We start from the raw sequence: 16,413 nt of genomic DNA, 5'->3' as shown, positions 1-16,413 counted from the left end.
GATTATCTCTCAGGATGCAGTAGACTCATCTGAATTGGAAACACGCTTTTCTTCTTGCTCAGTGTACCTTTTTCAGCTAGACAGATGGTAAAGCAGTTTCAGAGCAGAGTTAAATATCTGACAAACAGCTGGAAGATTTTAAGCCTCCCACTTACCCTATGAGGGAGGGCAGCCATTCTCATCTCAGCTTATCTGCGATTTCTTCCGAGAAGGTTTTTAGAAAATAACACAGCAATGCAGTTACTTCCTAAGGCAAATTAGACTTCAGAAAATGCATAAAGGTACCTGGGCATGACCTTGGATATCCTTAAGAGGGAAAGAGACCTTTTTTTTTATCATTCAGGCAAAACTAGTAGTTAAAATATTCAAAGCGTATTTGACACCTACTCACCTCAGAAGGCTAGACACAAACAATCTTTCCTACACTGTATTCTGTATTAAAATGAAATTATCATGAAATAGAGAAGGCTCACTCCTGGTAGATGGGAACAATGAATGACAACAGTTGTGCTCAGTATCACTACTACACAGATCCAGCAGTGAAAGTGTAAATAGAAAAATCTAGATATGCCCCTGAGTTCATGCCTTGATACTACTCTTTGTTGTTGGTTAGTAGAACTAAGCTAAGTAATGAGACTAACTTTAGGAGCAGCAGTAAAAGACACCTACAATATTCAAGGTCATCCTTCCGTACTTTGGAATCAAGAAGAGAAACTGAGAATTGTTAAACTTTTGGTTGTTGTTGTTTCAACTAAAGGAGGAATTGGTACACAACCAGATGTGCCAGAGTTCAGAAGCTCATCTGCTACTTCAGACACCAGAGGCAAGAGCATCCATAAAGACTGCTAACAAAAACAGAAGCAGCAACTTCACAACAGCAGAACCTTGCTGAAGGACTTAACAAGCACTGCAAGAGAATGAACGTTGTGCTGCTTCCACCAGTGAACCAGATCAGCCCAAGAGAAAACGAACCCAAACTGAAAGAAGCCACCTGCTTTTCTTTTTTTCCCCAAATTAACAAATTAGGTCAGTTCACAGAAAGACCAGAAAAGCGCCAAAACCATGGGAGTGGTAAACCTGCACAGCAAGGGCAGGCAGAGCGTGCCACACCTGCTTCCAGCTGCAATAGCCCTCAGACCCGCTCAGCTGCTCCTGAAACCACAGTCCAAGGCCCCTCCAGCCAATTCTGCTTCCTTTCAAGCACTTCTTCCACTCAACGCAACTGCCTCAGGCCACTTGTTAAAGTTCTCCTAACTGCATCACTTAGCAGCCAAGCAAGGCAAAAAGATTTCCGTGCTTTCTAAACTAAACTATTCTGTAAATACAGAAAGACGATTTTCAATTACAATCACAAAACCACTTTATCTGCAAGTAGTTTTCCCTGAATAGTTACCAAGTCAAATATCTCAAAGTTCACATTTCTTATTTTCTTATGGATGCAAAGTTCCCTTAACTCATAAAACCTTCCTTCCCAAAACAGGCAATTAAAACTCAAATAGCAATAACACAGCAAAAAGAACTATACCTTAGGTATTAATCCTATGCTGAACAAATGCTCTGGACACTAAACTGAGAAAAGGAGAAAAAAAGATATAGTTTCATTGATTTCTGAACTCAGTGACTGTATAGGTTTACAGTTTGTGACAAAGTATTCAAATACAGCCAAGCCTCATTTTCTACAATAGTCCTCATTTTCAATGCAGCTTTTATTTGTCCACCAGAAGAAGGAGATTCTCATTTCTTAGGGATTTTTTTGCACACTTCCAGTCTGTTACACTTCCTTTTTTTCCCGCTATACAAATCTTTTAAACCAAAAGGTAGAGAAGCAAGAATGCAATGACTAAGGCAATAAGAATAAACTTTTCAGAGTCTACTGTACCTGGATAAAGGACAAACTTCAGAGTTGTAATACCTTGACCCACGACAACTGCACAGATTCACATTGCAAGAGCTATTCACATTCATACAAGACTTCAGATGGTAATAAATCCTTCAGCAGATCATGAAACTAAAATTGAAGTTACTTCACTACATAATTGAGAGCTCTTATACTTAATATTTGTAAGTCCCAGCTGAATAGGAAAGCATTTCCTACTCTTCAGCATCCAAATGCGTTAGCAATAAGGCAATGCTTTGTCACTTGTGTTCTCAAACTTCGTTACTCCTGCATTATGTCAAAGTTCTAATTAGCAAAGATTGTTCTTCCTTACAGTTCTTCCAGAGTATTATTCACACACCTTTTCAATTAAGAAAAGTCACAATACATTCCTCTGCATATCATGATCTTCTCTGAAGATTAGAATGAAAAATGCTAAATATTTCTATTTCTACATGACAGGTACACACCGAGGCTGAAAAAGGCTGCCAGACTGCATATGAACAATACAGACACGCAATGCACGATAAATAAAGTTCATGTACTGCTGTCCATAAGGGGAGCTGTTAGTCTGCTGAACTGTATCTTTCCATTGCTTTCAATTTTAAGTGATGAAAAGGGCATAACACAGTAGTTCACTTTTAGCAGCACTACGCAAACAAAAACATCTGGAAAGCACTGGGATGCCTTGGATGCAAACCGGAACTGTTTTGTACATATCTCAGACAACCTTCCCATGATGATCCCTGAGCGCACACGCTCCAGCTGCCTCCTCCTTAACCTGACCGCTATAATGTACTTCCCATACTTTTTCTTAGCCTTCTTGACTTCTTTCTGTCTCATTAGGTGTTTCTCTAATAATTTACTGGCAACACTTCTCTGCCCTACTTGCTAGGAAGTCTGTCAGGATCCTCATTCCTTTCCCTGAAAAGCTACCTTGCCCCTGGCTTGGCACACATCACCCAAAATGCCTGCCCTTCTTCTTGCCACTACCAGGTAATCAACTGAACCTTAGTTTTGCCAAAACTAAGCTTCAAACCTCCTTCCCAGAAGTACTTATACCTCTCTTCACATTCTTCAAAAGATTTCAGATGTTAATTGACTGCAGCTTAATTAAAAGCAACCTAAAAAGAAAAAAATAAGACGACATTCACAAAACAAAACGAAAGGAAGCAGTGAAATCCTGCTTCTTTTCAACACTTTCATCAGCAAACAGAAGTGTCTGCACCTAGCGCATTCAGACCACTAGCCTCAGGCAAGCAAGACCTCTGCATGGTATGTCATCATTATTTTGTGCTTTAAAAATCATCACTAGGGCATACATACTTAAAATAGCACTGAATATTGTTACTCGGAGATACTTTCTGCCTTAGTCTTAAAATGTGTCAGGACTAGCTGTGCATGAAGCAAAAATAAATAAGTCAGGTTTCAGATAACCTTTTAATATAAAATAAGCAATGAATTACAGAATGGTTTGGGTTGGAAGGGATTTTTAAGATCATGTAGTTCCAAACCCCCTGCTATAGGCTGAAACACATCCCCCCTCTAAACCAGGTTGCTCAGAGCCCCAACCAGTCTGGCCTCGAATGCTTCCAGGGAAGGGGCATCCACAACCTCACTGGGCATCCCATTCCAGTGTCTCACTACCATCAGAGTAGACAATCTCTTCCTAATATCTAGTCTAAATCAACACACTTTCATTTAGTTAGTATCACGGATTGCAATATTTTCTGTAAATACTGTTCTGGCTATTCAACATCACAAATTATTGCCATATTTTAACAGCAGTAACTTACAGCTATGTTAAATTCATAACAAGAAAATCAATCTCACATCATCTGCAGTAAAACATGGAGTGTTTTCCGAGTTAACTTCAAGTACTATCTGAATGAAACACTCTCCTATACACCGGCAAAAAAAAAAAAGAAAAAAAAAAGCCTTTCAACTACTTGTTTCCTAAGGTTTTCATCTACACAAACACATTTAAAAATAATAATAAAAATATATCCCACAAATCTTACAAAATGCAATCATGCAATAACACATGAACTCCATGCAGCTTAACGTCGCTAAGCATAAGGTCCTGCCCCTGGTAAAGGGCAATCCTAAGCACAAACATCAGTTGGGCAGAGAATGGGTCAAGAGCAGCCCTATGGAAGAGGACTTGGGAGTTCCAGTGGAGAAAAGCTTGATATATGGCCAAATATAGCCTGGGCTGCATCAAAAGAGGAGGCAGAAGGGCAAGGGAGGTCACTGCCCCCCTCTACTCTGTCCTCACGAGGCTCCATCTTAATACTACACCCAGCTACTACATGCAGCACCCAGTACAAGAAGGATGTGGAGCAGTTGGAGCAGGACCAGAGGAGGGACACACAGGTGATCACAAAGCTGAATCATCTCTTCTATGAAGAAAGGTTGAGGGAGCTGGGCTTGTTCAGCCTGGAATAAAGGTCTCTGGGGAGACCCCACTGCAGCCTTCCAGCACGTTAAAAGGCCTACGGGTGCCCCATCCCTGAAGGCGCTCAAGGCCATGTTGGATGGGTCATAAGTTTAGGACAAGCACTTTGCTCTTTAACATTAGCTGCAGGCATGGCCGTATAGTATTCTGGAATATTAAAAAAAGAAAAATATCAAGATACTAAAAAAGAAAACAAAAGGTGTGAAGCAGTGAATTTTAAAAGGGGCTCTTTTAGTGACCTCTATCCTACAAGTTACTGTAAGAATGTTCTCATGAAAGAAAAAAAAAAAAAGATTCTGCTTAAGGCTATTTCCTTTCCTCTTTGATTCTGCTCTTCAACTAGCCTCTAAGATAATTCTTTGAAGTAATTAACATAACCGAAGGTGCAGCGATGAAAGCTAACTTAAAAGAAAAGAAAAAGGTTTAATGACTGAACTCTTTACCCTACTTTATTTCATGCGTGTATCTTTTATCGCAACATAACATAGTACAAAATGAATTGCAGTTTGGCTGCAATACTCACACAAGGGAAAATATAATTTAGGTTTGTTACCTCTTTTTCATAAATCAGTCTCAGGCTAAATTTAAACGCGTGCCAAATATGACCTAAATTTGTCACATCTTCAACAAGTAATCATACTCCAGAACAGGAAAATAAGCATCGCTTCAGTCCCCACAGCCCACAAGTAACAGATAAAGTTACCATTTTATGATTGTATATAGTTATAAACACATAAGAGAAATAGTTTAAAAGCAAGGGGAATATTTCCTGAAATAAGGATAGGAAATTAACACCAATAAACCTGTCCCTATATTTTGTCCATCTTCTATGAAGACTTCATATATTTGGTTACCAGTACCTCATTTAGTTTCACATTGTATTTCTGCAATCTCTAATAATTTCCCAAAGCAACAGATATCAATGGGTCTCACTCTTCTCTTTTACAATGAAAAGGAAAATATGTTTCTGGTGATATCTTCTACCATTCAAGTTGTTCCCTGAAAAGCTGGACACAAACCAGAAATCAAAAGCAAAGCAGCAGTCTCGTTCAACTGAGCAACACACAACAGCCCATTAGAGAGAATTATGCAGTAAGAATTATCCTTTTCCACTGCTAACATAGTAAAAGCTCCTCAGGGAAGAGCTGAGCTCACCTGTAACTTAATTCAAAGATTTAAAATCCCAAGTAATTAATTAAAATAACCTAATTTCTTGTGAAAGAATCATTCAACGTTCATAAGGGAGGGAAGAATGTAGAATTATTCGCATCAACAAATGATGACATTTTGAGATAACACAGATTTCTAACTTGAAGCCATCAGGTACAGAATCACAACCTGCTAAGCACAGTAATCCTTCCATTTGCCATAACCAGACTGCAGGGCTCTGCACTTTGTGTCTCCATAGTAAAAATAAACGGTTTGTGAATTAATGAAAATCACAGAGAATTTAGAGCTAGAGGAAAGCTACTTCTCTTGCTTTCTCTAGCCCTCTTTCTACAGCTAATCCAGCTCTAAATGGTTTATTTAGCCCTCAGTGAAGAAAGAAAACATCTCCCATTCTTGATATGAAGTTGTAAAACCATCTCCAAAATGTGCATAATGAGACAAGGGTTAAATATATACAAGGTTTTCTCCTCTGCTCTCTTAACAATACACTTTTGGAAGCAGAAAAGTCTGAAAATGGAAAACTGCTACTTGCACATCATCACTTCCCAAAGGCTGTGGGGTTTTGGTTTCTTGTTAAATGTGAAGTGTACAACTGCACCCTTTCAGTAAGTAGCAGCACTAGCTGCAGGTTTTAAACACCTGCATTACATTCCATATAGTGCAGCAACATTCATTCCATGTAGGTTTGAAGTACTCACAGATATCTCTCTCCTCTTCAATGCATTTTCTTGCTTCTCTAATAATTATATGTGTAAGAAGGACTTACATTTGTTTGTCTCCAGATTTCATACCTGGCTTACAAATCTTTCAAGCATAAAAGATACTGTTTCATACAGCATAAGACTTTTGCTTTCAAATTCCTTTGAAAAACAAAATGAGAAACGTTTAATGAGGTCTGGTGACAGCAGTTGGTAAGCATTTAAATTATTACTGAACTCACACTAAATTTCTTAAATCTCAATGCTCACTACTTATTCCTTGCAGTAACACTGATACAGTTCCTGGTCTACCACTCCATTTATCATGGCCAGAGAAAATCAGGTCCACAAAGGCTTAAACAGTAGATTTCCTAAGGCATACCAGTGTGTACACACTTCCAAAACTGTTCAGTAAATAAGACTTGTTTATACAGAGCTTCACCACTGGAGAATATGAAAACAGCTTTCAATATTTAATGCCTACATGCACACCAAGGTAATCCAAAGCAGTGCTATCACCCTGGGACAATACGTTAACCCAAACCTGGTATTTCTGGCAAGCAAGTTGCCAGCATTTAAAGCATAAGAGGGAGGGAGTGGGCTTCTAGCTGTGAAGACCCCCCAGCTTTGGGCTGTAATACATTGTAATACATTTTCAGTTCTTAATAGCCATATATACCTCTCAAATTTTCGTTCGTAACATTCTGCTAGTGAAACTCAATCATTCTCCGACAAGGCGAGAGGACCAAAAGATTCAAGGGAACTCCTAAAGACTTAAACATAGAAAAGAGAATGAGGAGATGAATATTCAGCAAATATTTTTATTTGAGAGAAATTTTGAAAGAGCAAAACCTAACAAAACTTCAGCTCTTCTGAAGTGTGACAGAAACAAGGACTGCCAAAATATGTTCTCCCCATGAATACACATTGTGTTAGGACATAATCTTCCCCTAAAAAGAAAAGAAAAATGAAAGAAAAAAAAAATCCTCAAGCAGCAATATGATCCCAAGTGATTCACAAACAAAAAATAAGCCTACGTTCCTGTTGCTATAACATAACATAGAATGCTCTTTTTTTCCTCTGATGTCATTTTTATAACCTTATTTTGGAATTTGACTATTTTAAAACTTGGTTGCTATGACACATTACAGTCATTACATGGATTCATTTCCTACTTTCCTGCTGGCAAGATAATTTGATTCAGTTTTATGAAGTTATATTATGGACAAAAGATACATAAAATATACTGTAAATTCCAATATTAGAAACTCCTTCAATGTGTTCCGTTCCTTGAATAAATATGTATTAGAACAAGGGCTTCCCCACAACCACCTTGCGGGCCTCTGCATTTCCAGCTTCCTCAGGTCCTCAGAACCTTATTTCTGAAAGCAGTCTTTTCATCTATTACTCCTACTAATACATGAGATCTGATTTCTTGCAAAGCCTATCAACAACCTCCCATACTATCTAAACTTACAGATACTCAGAAAGTGCCAAGATCTTCCTGTGAGCAATGGAACATGGGGTGCACACCCTATTTCTGGCTCCAGGAACCAGGGATCAATAACAGATATGCTGAACTGATCTCTTGTACTTTTATATTTCAGCTTCACATCCACAGGACAACAAAGGCTTGGGAAAAATGTTTCTTTTTCCTGTAGATCCATTTTTAATTATTCAAAGACATCGAACCAGTGAGATTCACATTCAGAAGTCTATTTCCAAAAGCACAATCCAAATACGAGCTTTATAATATAGCATTAACATCACTGTAATTATTGTGAAATATGCACACAGTGTATCTTCAAACAAACCACATTAAATCAAAAGTAGTTGGGAGTCAGAGACAGGAGAGACAAAAATCTCCCCTTTATAACACATACACATGCAAACAACACTGATATATTGCAGGTACTTTTACTTTGAGGTCTATGAAAATATATGAATTTTCATAATGTGAAAACACGGTCACTATGCCATACTCAGTCTCAAAACTCACCAGTAATTTAACTGGGAACTCGATGCATCTTTGGACAAAAACAGTCTCTAGCAAACACATACTCTCTAGCACAACTATTTTTTACATGCTTGAAATAGAGATGACTTTCCACATACGATCACAAAGCTCTGTCTTGTGTACTTGACCCAATAAGTAGTAGATTCCACTTAGCTTTTGACAACTTGAACCATCTGTTAAGTTTGATTAAAATCAATCTTACCAAATCAACTAATGACAGTTCTTCTGCTACGGGCTAATCATTCAGATGACAACCAGACACACTGGCACGGGCCATTAGCCTCAGACTGCCTTAATGAGGACAACACACTTGTAGGATGGCTTTACACAAGCACGTGCTGTTGTCAACCCAGACCTCCCTTGTGACGGAAAGGAAGTTGTTGGCTTTGAGGTTGTTCTTTTTTCTTAGTGCAACGTTGAAGACAACTCATGGACCAGTATACAACATACAGATGTAATAATCCCTTGGTTACACTTATTTTGTGGGATGTCCTGAACAGTTAAAGAAAAGAGATAGCTCTCATTCCATCGGGTTTGTAGCATGAGCGTGAACACCCAGGAAAAGCATAATTGAAGTTGTTGATATAGTTTTCTTTTCTTATGACATCAAATTCTACAAAATGAATGAATGTTATGTATACTCAGTGGCATCTATCACAATAGCACTATAACTAATTATCAACAGGAATTAATGTTGAAGAAAAGTTCTCCCAAAACAAAGCATGTCTGAAGAAAATTTGAAATGAAAACTATGCACATTTGTTTTTAACTAGAGAATACAGCTGAACCAGAAGTACCTAGGTATGACTTCCTTCCTTAGCTACGAATGAAGAAAAGAGGAAGAAAATGAACTTGACATTTACTGTACACGTGGTCTATCAAGAAACAGCATTAATTTTAGACCTGTGCTTATTTATCTGCAGGATAGAAAAGGAGAAAAGAAGCAACTGAAAAAGTGAAATGGAGGAGAACGAAGGCAAAAAGCAAATATCCATCTCTTGTAATTTTAGTGAAAATAAACAAGGATGAAAGCAAGAGGTGGAACAACCTGGTGCTTCTTGATAGAAATAGCTGGGGATTAAAGAAAAACGACTGCAGCTCACCTGAGGAACCTCCAGCAGGCTGACCCATTCCTGGCACTTCTTAGTTAAGTCAGGTTTAGAGTCAAACTTCTAAGCCCCTCCATATCATTATAAGTACAATCTAGATGGTTCACAGCACATTTCTGATGAAAGCTCACGCATAATGAGTCACACCAGTTTTCCTATATGATCAATTCTTCCATTACATGAATCTTTCACTAAACAAGAAGGGAGAAGAAAAATTAAGCAAAAGTGATTGTCAATGCTACAGAACCAGCAGGGACAATTCAAGGACAGCAAAGCATCCGCTACAGAATTTAAACAAATTCTGAAATAGTTCCAATTTTTAAATTCATGGTGTTCCTTTATAGTCTGTCAGGTTTGTCTCCTGCGGTAGTTCCTTTAGGGCAAGTGCTGTAGACAGTCTGCCTACCCTGAGGGAAACTAAGAGAGTCAGAAGTGGGGTAAAAGAAGGTTATTAATAATTTAAAACAATGGTCTTCCAGCCCCAGGAGAAAGCAGTGGCATCAGTATGGAAACATCCAGATACTTGCTTGTATTTGTGCTTTTCCAACTTGGTATCTATTCAGGAAAATACAAAGTACTGCAGACAACACAGTGTTATACATATGGTTCTCTGGACTTCTGAAACGGATCGCCAGATTTATTTAACAGGGCTTCCCGGGGCCACAAGGAGTGGAGTCAAACTGGGAGGTGGCATCAAAAACTACAATGTGGTGGAGGGAAAATCTCTTGAGTAAGAGAAAACACTTCTTGCAAGCTACAACAGAATCACAGAATCACAGAATTGTAGGCGTTGGAAGGGACCTCTAGAGATCATCGAGTCCAACCCCTCTACCAAAGCAGGCTCCCTACACCATGTCACACAGGTAGGCGTCCAGGCGGGTCTTAAATATCTCCAGAGAAGGAGACTCCACCACCTCCCTGGGCAGCCTGTTCCAGTGCTCTGTCACCCTCACTGTAAAGAAGTTCTTGTGCACATTCGTGCAGAACTTCCTATGCTGTACTTTCATCCCATTACCCCTAGTCCTGTCCCCACGCACTACTGAAAAGAGACCAGCCTCACCACTATGGCTCCCACACCTCAGGTATTTATAAACCTGGATCAAGTCCCCTCTCAGCCTTCTTTTCTCAAGGCCAAACAGACCCAGTTCCCTAAGTCTCTCCTCACAGGGGAGATGCTTCAGGCCCTTCACCATCTTAGTGGCCCTCCGCTGGACTCTTTCCAAGAGATACTTGTCTTTTTTGTACTGGATGTCAGAACATACAGATGTCAGAAAGAATAAGAGACCAGAGAACGTACTTTCACCTCTAACATTAAAAAAGGCAAGCTAAGCCTTTGAAAAAAAAGATTCATTAAGTGAAAATTGTTTCCAGTGATCCAAATGTGAATCCTGATTACTCTATGACATCAGCTCTCATTTGTGCTTTATATAATGGCATACTTGGTAACCATCTTCTGGGTTACAGAAAGAATGATTTTGAAGATATTCCCACTTATTCAATACTCTTTTCCTGCACAGAGCAAACACTGACATAACAGTCATTCACCAGCACACTAAACTTGCCATTCCATATTCGTAGGCATTACAAATCATTTGTATTTGAATGTAAAAAAGATGTAAAGACCCATAATTGCCTTTATTTGAAAATAAAGGCTTTGCTTATGGTGGCAAAACATTCAGCAAAACCCGGTACTGTACAACACAGTACATCCTTTGCATCCTTAAGCACACACTTCCATAAACATCCCATCATGGAACAACAGGAGCTCAGCATTATTTCAGCTGAAAACAACCTGTTTCTTCAACAGCTCGGCCTCCCTCAGCATCTCTGGCAAATCCATGGCCATGAGGATGACTGTCTTTACCTTCCTGAGCTCTGCTTTAGGAACACTTGTCAACATTCAATTGAATAATGTGTTTTACCTTCAGGAATAAGATTCTCACCACCAAACCCAGCAAAAAGCATGTTCAATTTAAATCAAATGTAACAAAACAGTTAAGATCCTTAAAAGCAAACTGTGAACCTCAAGCACAAGTGTACAGGTTCTGATGCAATTCTTATCTTCTCGATCCTACTGACAGCTCTTCAACAGAGCAGTAATAACTAATGGGCACAAGCACTTGTGTATGTGAAGGTAATGCCACCGGTGGAGAAAACTAATAAAACTTGCATTGGTAAAAAGTGCAAGAAGAGAGACAAGAAGTGGAATTTTGGGGGAAAAAAAAACAAGCAGCACTTATTTATTCATCCAGTTCCATCTTACTAAAGTATAAAGGATGAATGTGACAAGGGAAAAATGTGTTTTACTTTTCCCTTAACTGGGTGAGACAGCATTTAATGGCTAACTGAAAATAACAGTGGAGTCCATAAATACAATGAAAAAAAGGAGGAATCAGATACAGAAGGAAAGCAAGTTGGAGCTTCAGAACACTACGTACAAGCAGAAGCCCTCAGCTGAGCAGAGTCTCTGCTCATGGCTGCTGGCTGTGTGCAGTTACCCTGCTAGCCACAGCCCAGCACATGGACACCTTTGTTTTAATAGCCCAGGGAAAAAATAGCAAATGAATACATTTGGAAGAAGTCGCAACAAAGCTGCTCACAGTCAGTCACAGCACACACAGTTATGAATAAGGGTACCTGTAAGGTCACCTTTCTGTGAGACAAAATATGAATTAGCCACAACAATTCCACCTCACAGGGCTGGAACAAGCCCCTGTATCTGTGCTGCAGACACTCGGCCATCCACGCAGGAGGACAAATGCTGCATCTAAAGTGACATGATATGAGTCACCAAACAGAGCCATTCCAAGCTGATAGACAAACACAACCATCAGGAATGCAATGTTACCGGACATTTTAACCCAAAAGCAGATCATCAGAGCACTGGAACAGGCTGCCCAGGGAGGTGGTGGAGTCTCCTTCTCTGGAGATATTCAAGACCCGCCTGGACGCCTACCTGTGTGACGTGGTGTAGGGAGCCTGCTTTGGCAGGGAGGTTGGACTCGATGATCTCTGGAGGTCCCTTCCAACCCCTACCATTCTGTGATTCTGTGATTCTGTGTGATCTGCAAGCTGCTCTGGATTGCATGCTACGCTCAGTGCTTAGAACAGCTACAGAGCAACCTATGGCAGGCTGCAGCAGAACAAATCCTGTTTGATCAGGCTTTTTTATTTCCGCAATAATCCAGGAAAACTGTAACTAAGTCTACACAAGGATTTGTCACCAACAAACAATTCTGACTGAACTAAAATATAATCATTCCTCCCGCACGCTAATGATGAAATGACTAGAGCTAAATGGTGCCCCATAATAACTTTACATGTACGAAGCGTTCCATTTCATTTACTGATATTATAAAAGTGATGCATTGGCCATAACGTTTACTGTTTACAATGTGCAATAAGCTATATCCTTCTCAGGGGAGATTAAATAATCAAGAACATGTTATTTGCACTATGTATTTGAGAAAAGTAGATGGTGGTGCCAATTACAGTTTCCTTCATGTATTAAAAAGGATGTATGTTGGCCTAGGAAGGCGAGGGAAGCGAAGAGAGAGGACTGGAGATTTATTTTCTTCCCATCTGAAAAGAAGTTCACATGCTCGTTGTTGGAAAAAATTCTTTAGTTCAACAAAGCCTGAAGAGCAAAAGAATGCTAATGTTAGTTTGCTAAAAGCACTTCATTATGGGGCAAGAAAAATGAAAGCTCTGATGGACCATCCTGTAGCTCAGAAGGCTACCAAGATCCAGGGGAAGTCCGCATTCAGTTCTGTTACCAGAGCATCTGTTAGAAGTGAATATTCTAATGACAGTGTTTGTTTAACGTATTCTTTATTAATATTGTTTATACACCTTTTTCCACTGAAAGACCACAGTGATCAACGTAGGCTATAGTGAACTAAGTGTAACACCTCTAGAAAACAGATGCTGCAATATTCATTTTACAGATAAGTACAAGCAAGTATGAAAAATTAAGTGACTTCTCCGCTCAGAGTGCCAGAAGCACAGCTGTGAATATAATCCAGATACCCCAACCTCCAATGATCTGTTAACCACTAAACATTAGCCTTTCTGAAACGAAATTCAACCTTCCCTCCCATTGCACTCTCCTTCTGACAAGTCTGGCAAAGCCAGTACTGAGGATGTTCACTTCATGTGGCCGACTTCGGAAACCAAAGCTTAACAAAAAAAAATCATCAAAAGACAGTTTTCCTTACCACACGGTAATTCCAAAAACCCTTGTTGTAGGGGTCAGTTACCCGTCACTCTGCCCCAGCTGCACAGTCAGCAATAGCTCATGGATTTAAGGCTGCTGGCCAGGAGCTGTCTGGGTTGGAGGCATCGGGGGTTGAGCATCACCCCAGAACACCTGCTGCAGGCCTGATTCATGGCAGGCACCGAAACCCATGAGCTGCCACTGCTGCATCCAACGAGGGAAAGGAATTGATAGGATCATCAGCGAAATATATACTGCCCCAACAGCTGCTCCTCCACATGTCCTGTCTCACATGGACTGTTATCTTAAAGCTGTCTTCCCTAAGGCTTTCAGCACTGGGCTATGTGCTGCAGCAGCCTGCTGACCCAAAATATGGCAAAAGGTTAAAATCGCTCATCAGCACTTCACTTACACTGCATGTTTTCAGAGCTGTAGCAGTGACGCTCTACGCTGTTTCAGGTCAGAACTTACGCTGCTCACAACCAAGGGTTTTCTACCAAAGCTTAAGAAACCCATTACAGCCTAAGGAAGACTTCAAGGAGCAGCAAAGAATTTAGACAGGAAGAGAAGTGAGCTTATAAACAGGAGGGAGAGCAACTTTCAATGGTCTGATAGCGACAAGACAAGGAAGAAAGCTTTAAACTAAAAGAAGGGAGATTTAGATTGGATGTTAAGAGGAACTTTACTCAGAGGGGGGTGAGGCATTGGCACAGCAGCCCATAGAAGCTGTGGGTGCCCCATCCCTGTAGGTGCTCAAGGCCAGGTTGAGTGAGGCCTGGGCAGCTGAGTTGGAGGGTGGCAGCCCTGTCCATGGCAGGGGGTGGGACTGGGTAGGCTTTGAGGTCCCTTCCAACTCAAACCATTATATAATTCTATGATTCCATGAAGGAAAAAACAAATGAAAAAGCCCCGAAAATAAAATTCTACTTATCAAATAAGTTAAAGAAAATTAGCCCTGCTCAGAAATGACAATAAACAATCATAATTTGATTGCCAACACGTACAATGTACAACCTCAAAAACACAGTAGGAAGTAGAAACTTTAGAAACAAATCTAATTAATCAATTTTAAGCAGAGTTTCCAGATGGTCACAAAAACCAAATATCTTTCCAAGTGTTTGAGTACTTAATGGAACGTGTACATTTTTGCATTCAGTCACAGAACTGTAGGGGTTGGAAGGGACCTCTAGAGATCATTGAGTCCAACCCCCCTGCCAAAGCAGGCTCCCTACACCACGTCACACAGGTAGGCGTCCAGGTGGGTCTTAAATATCTCCAGAGAAGGAGACTCCACCACCTCCCTGGGCAGCCTGTTCCAGTGCTCCGTCACCCTCACTGTAAAGAAGTTCTTGTGCACATTCATGTGGAACTTCTTATGCTGTACTTTCATCCCATTACCCCTAGTCCTGTCCCCACGCACTACTGAAGTACAGCCTTCAAGGTTAGAACTGAACAACATCACACCCAAAAGTACAAGTACTGAGTACTGGTTTGTTATTTTGTTTAGTGAGTTTTTTCCTTAATTTTAAAGAAATAAATAGAATCAGTTCTTCAGTCCCTGTGCCTGACTGCATCCTTGATAGCGTCCCACAAGCTACAGGCTTAAAGGATCAAGCCCAAAGCAGCACATGAACATCACTTCAAAAAGACCATCCTGTGATATAATATCCATCCAAGCCACAAAGCACAGGGTTCAGCCCAAGTATTTACCCACAGCGATTCATGCCGACCGCTTTCCCCTTCTGTCCCACTGTCTCCTCACAACACACACACCCCAAAACCGCGAGTGCATCGAGGCCAGCCCCGCTTCTCCCACCCGAGGAGCTCCCAGCCCGACCCCGTTACGGCGGCGGGCGCTCACCGGGCGGTGTCGAGCAGCGGGTGCTTGGTGCCCACCAGCTTGCGGACCTGCATGGCGATGTTGCTGAGCTCGTCGCTCAGCAGGCACCGCAGGCTCATGAAGGACGTCGGGTACCCCACGATCTTCTCGGCTTCCGACACCACCTGACTCCAGGGCGCGGCCGAAGGCGGGCCGCCCCCCGAAAGCCCCCGCCGGCCTCCGCCGCGGCTCCCGAGCCGCAGCAGGGCCCCCCACATCTCGGCCCGGCTCAGCACCGGGCGGCGGAACGGCGCTACCTTACAGCGCCCTGGGGGCAGCCATCTTGCGAGTCGCAAACGGGCCGTAAAGCGAGGCAGCGCCGCTCTCCCTTCCCGTTTAGACGGCCTCTCGCTTTGTCCCCGCCTTGAGTTACAGTGAAGGATACTGTGAAATAAATAAATAAATAAGGTGCAAGCAGAACACAGTTCCATCGCAAAACTAAAAATGAGGTGCAGCCCAGGAAAGCACAAACAAACAGAAGTTCTTGAAATGATAGTGAGAAAACAGTGCTGCCTGTTTCCATGGATAACCACAAGGGGTTCACTGATCTCGCACCTGAGATAAGACTCAGAACAAACACCAGCGGTTTAAAAGTTATTGCCCTAAGGAAGGGGGTTTGGCTGGAGCTGATAGCATCAGGGCTTGTCTGTGGTGAGCAGCCTCCTCCAAACCTGAGAGAGAACAACTGGAATGTAGAGAGCCTGCAAGGTCTGCTTTCTGTGGGAGAGTCAGGCGTACTGCCATTGGGTTTGCTTAGCTACTGTCACAGAGCAAATTGGTGGTAAATAGCGAGTTTCCAGCTTATAAGCGCTGTCCACAAATGACAGAATGTGATGGCGTGCTTCTGTGCAGAAAGACTGAGTTAATGAAAAACGCCGGAGGGATGCACTTAAGAGGAGCTAACAAGGCACCTCAACCTATAACAGTGACAAATTCCTTGATCCATCTCCCGAGCCCTGTCCGTTCTTGCACTTAATGTGGTAAGTGTTC

The 16,413-nt window shown here is 41.3% G+C and overlaps 1 protein-coding gene across 2 annotated transcripts in view; it reads right to left on the bottom strand.

Moving 5' to 3' along the window:
* PDSS2 (decaprenyl diphosphate synthase subunit 2) overlaps positions 1-15,737 on the bottom strand; it is a 101,397-nt gene extending 85,660 nt beyond the window's left edge. The window contains exon 1 of one of the 2 annotated variants that reach the window (XM_032443606.1): positions 15,406-15,737. In XM_032443606.1, coding sequence (XP_032299497.1) covers positions 15,406-15,641 — 236 coding nt within the window. In that variant the 5' untranslated portion in view covers positions 15,642-15,737. The remainder of the gene's footprint in view (positions 1-15,405) is intronic. The other variant, XM_015858767.2, reaches the window with a different exon arrangement.
* Between the last annotated feature and the right edge of the window lie 676 nt (positions 15,738-16,413).

Source organism: Coturnix japonica, chromosome 3, assembly GCF_001577835.2.
Source record: "Coturnix japonica isolate 7356 chromosome 3, Coturnix japonica 2.1, whole genome shotgun sequence".
Taxonomy (NCBI): Eukaryota; Metazoa; Chordata; class Aves; order Galliformes; family Phasianidae; genus Coturnix; species Coturnix japonica.
The sequence above is the reverse complement of the archived record's forward strand: the minus strand, read 5'-3'. Positions and strand labels throughout refer to the sequence as shown.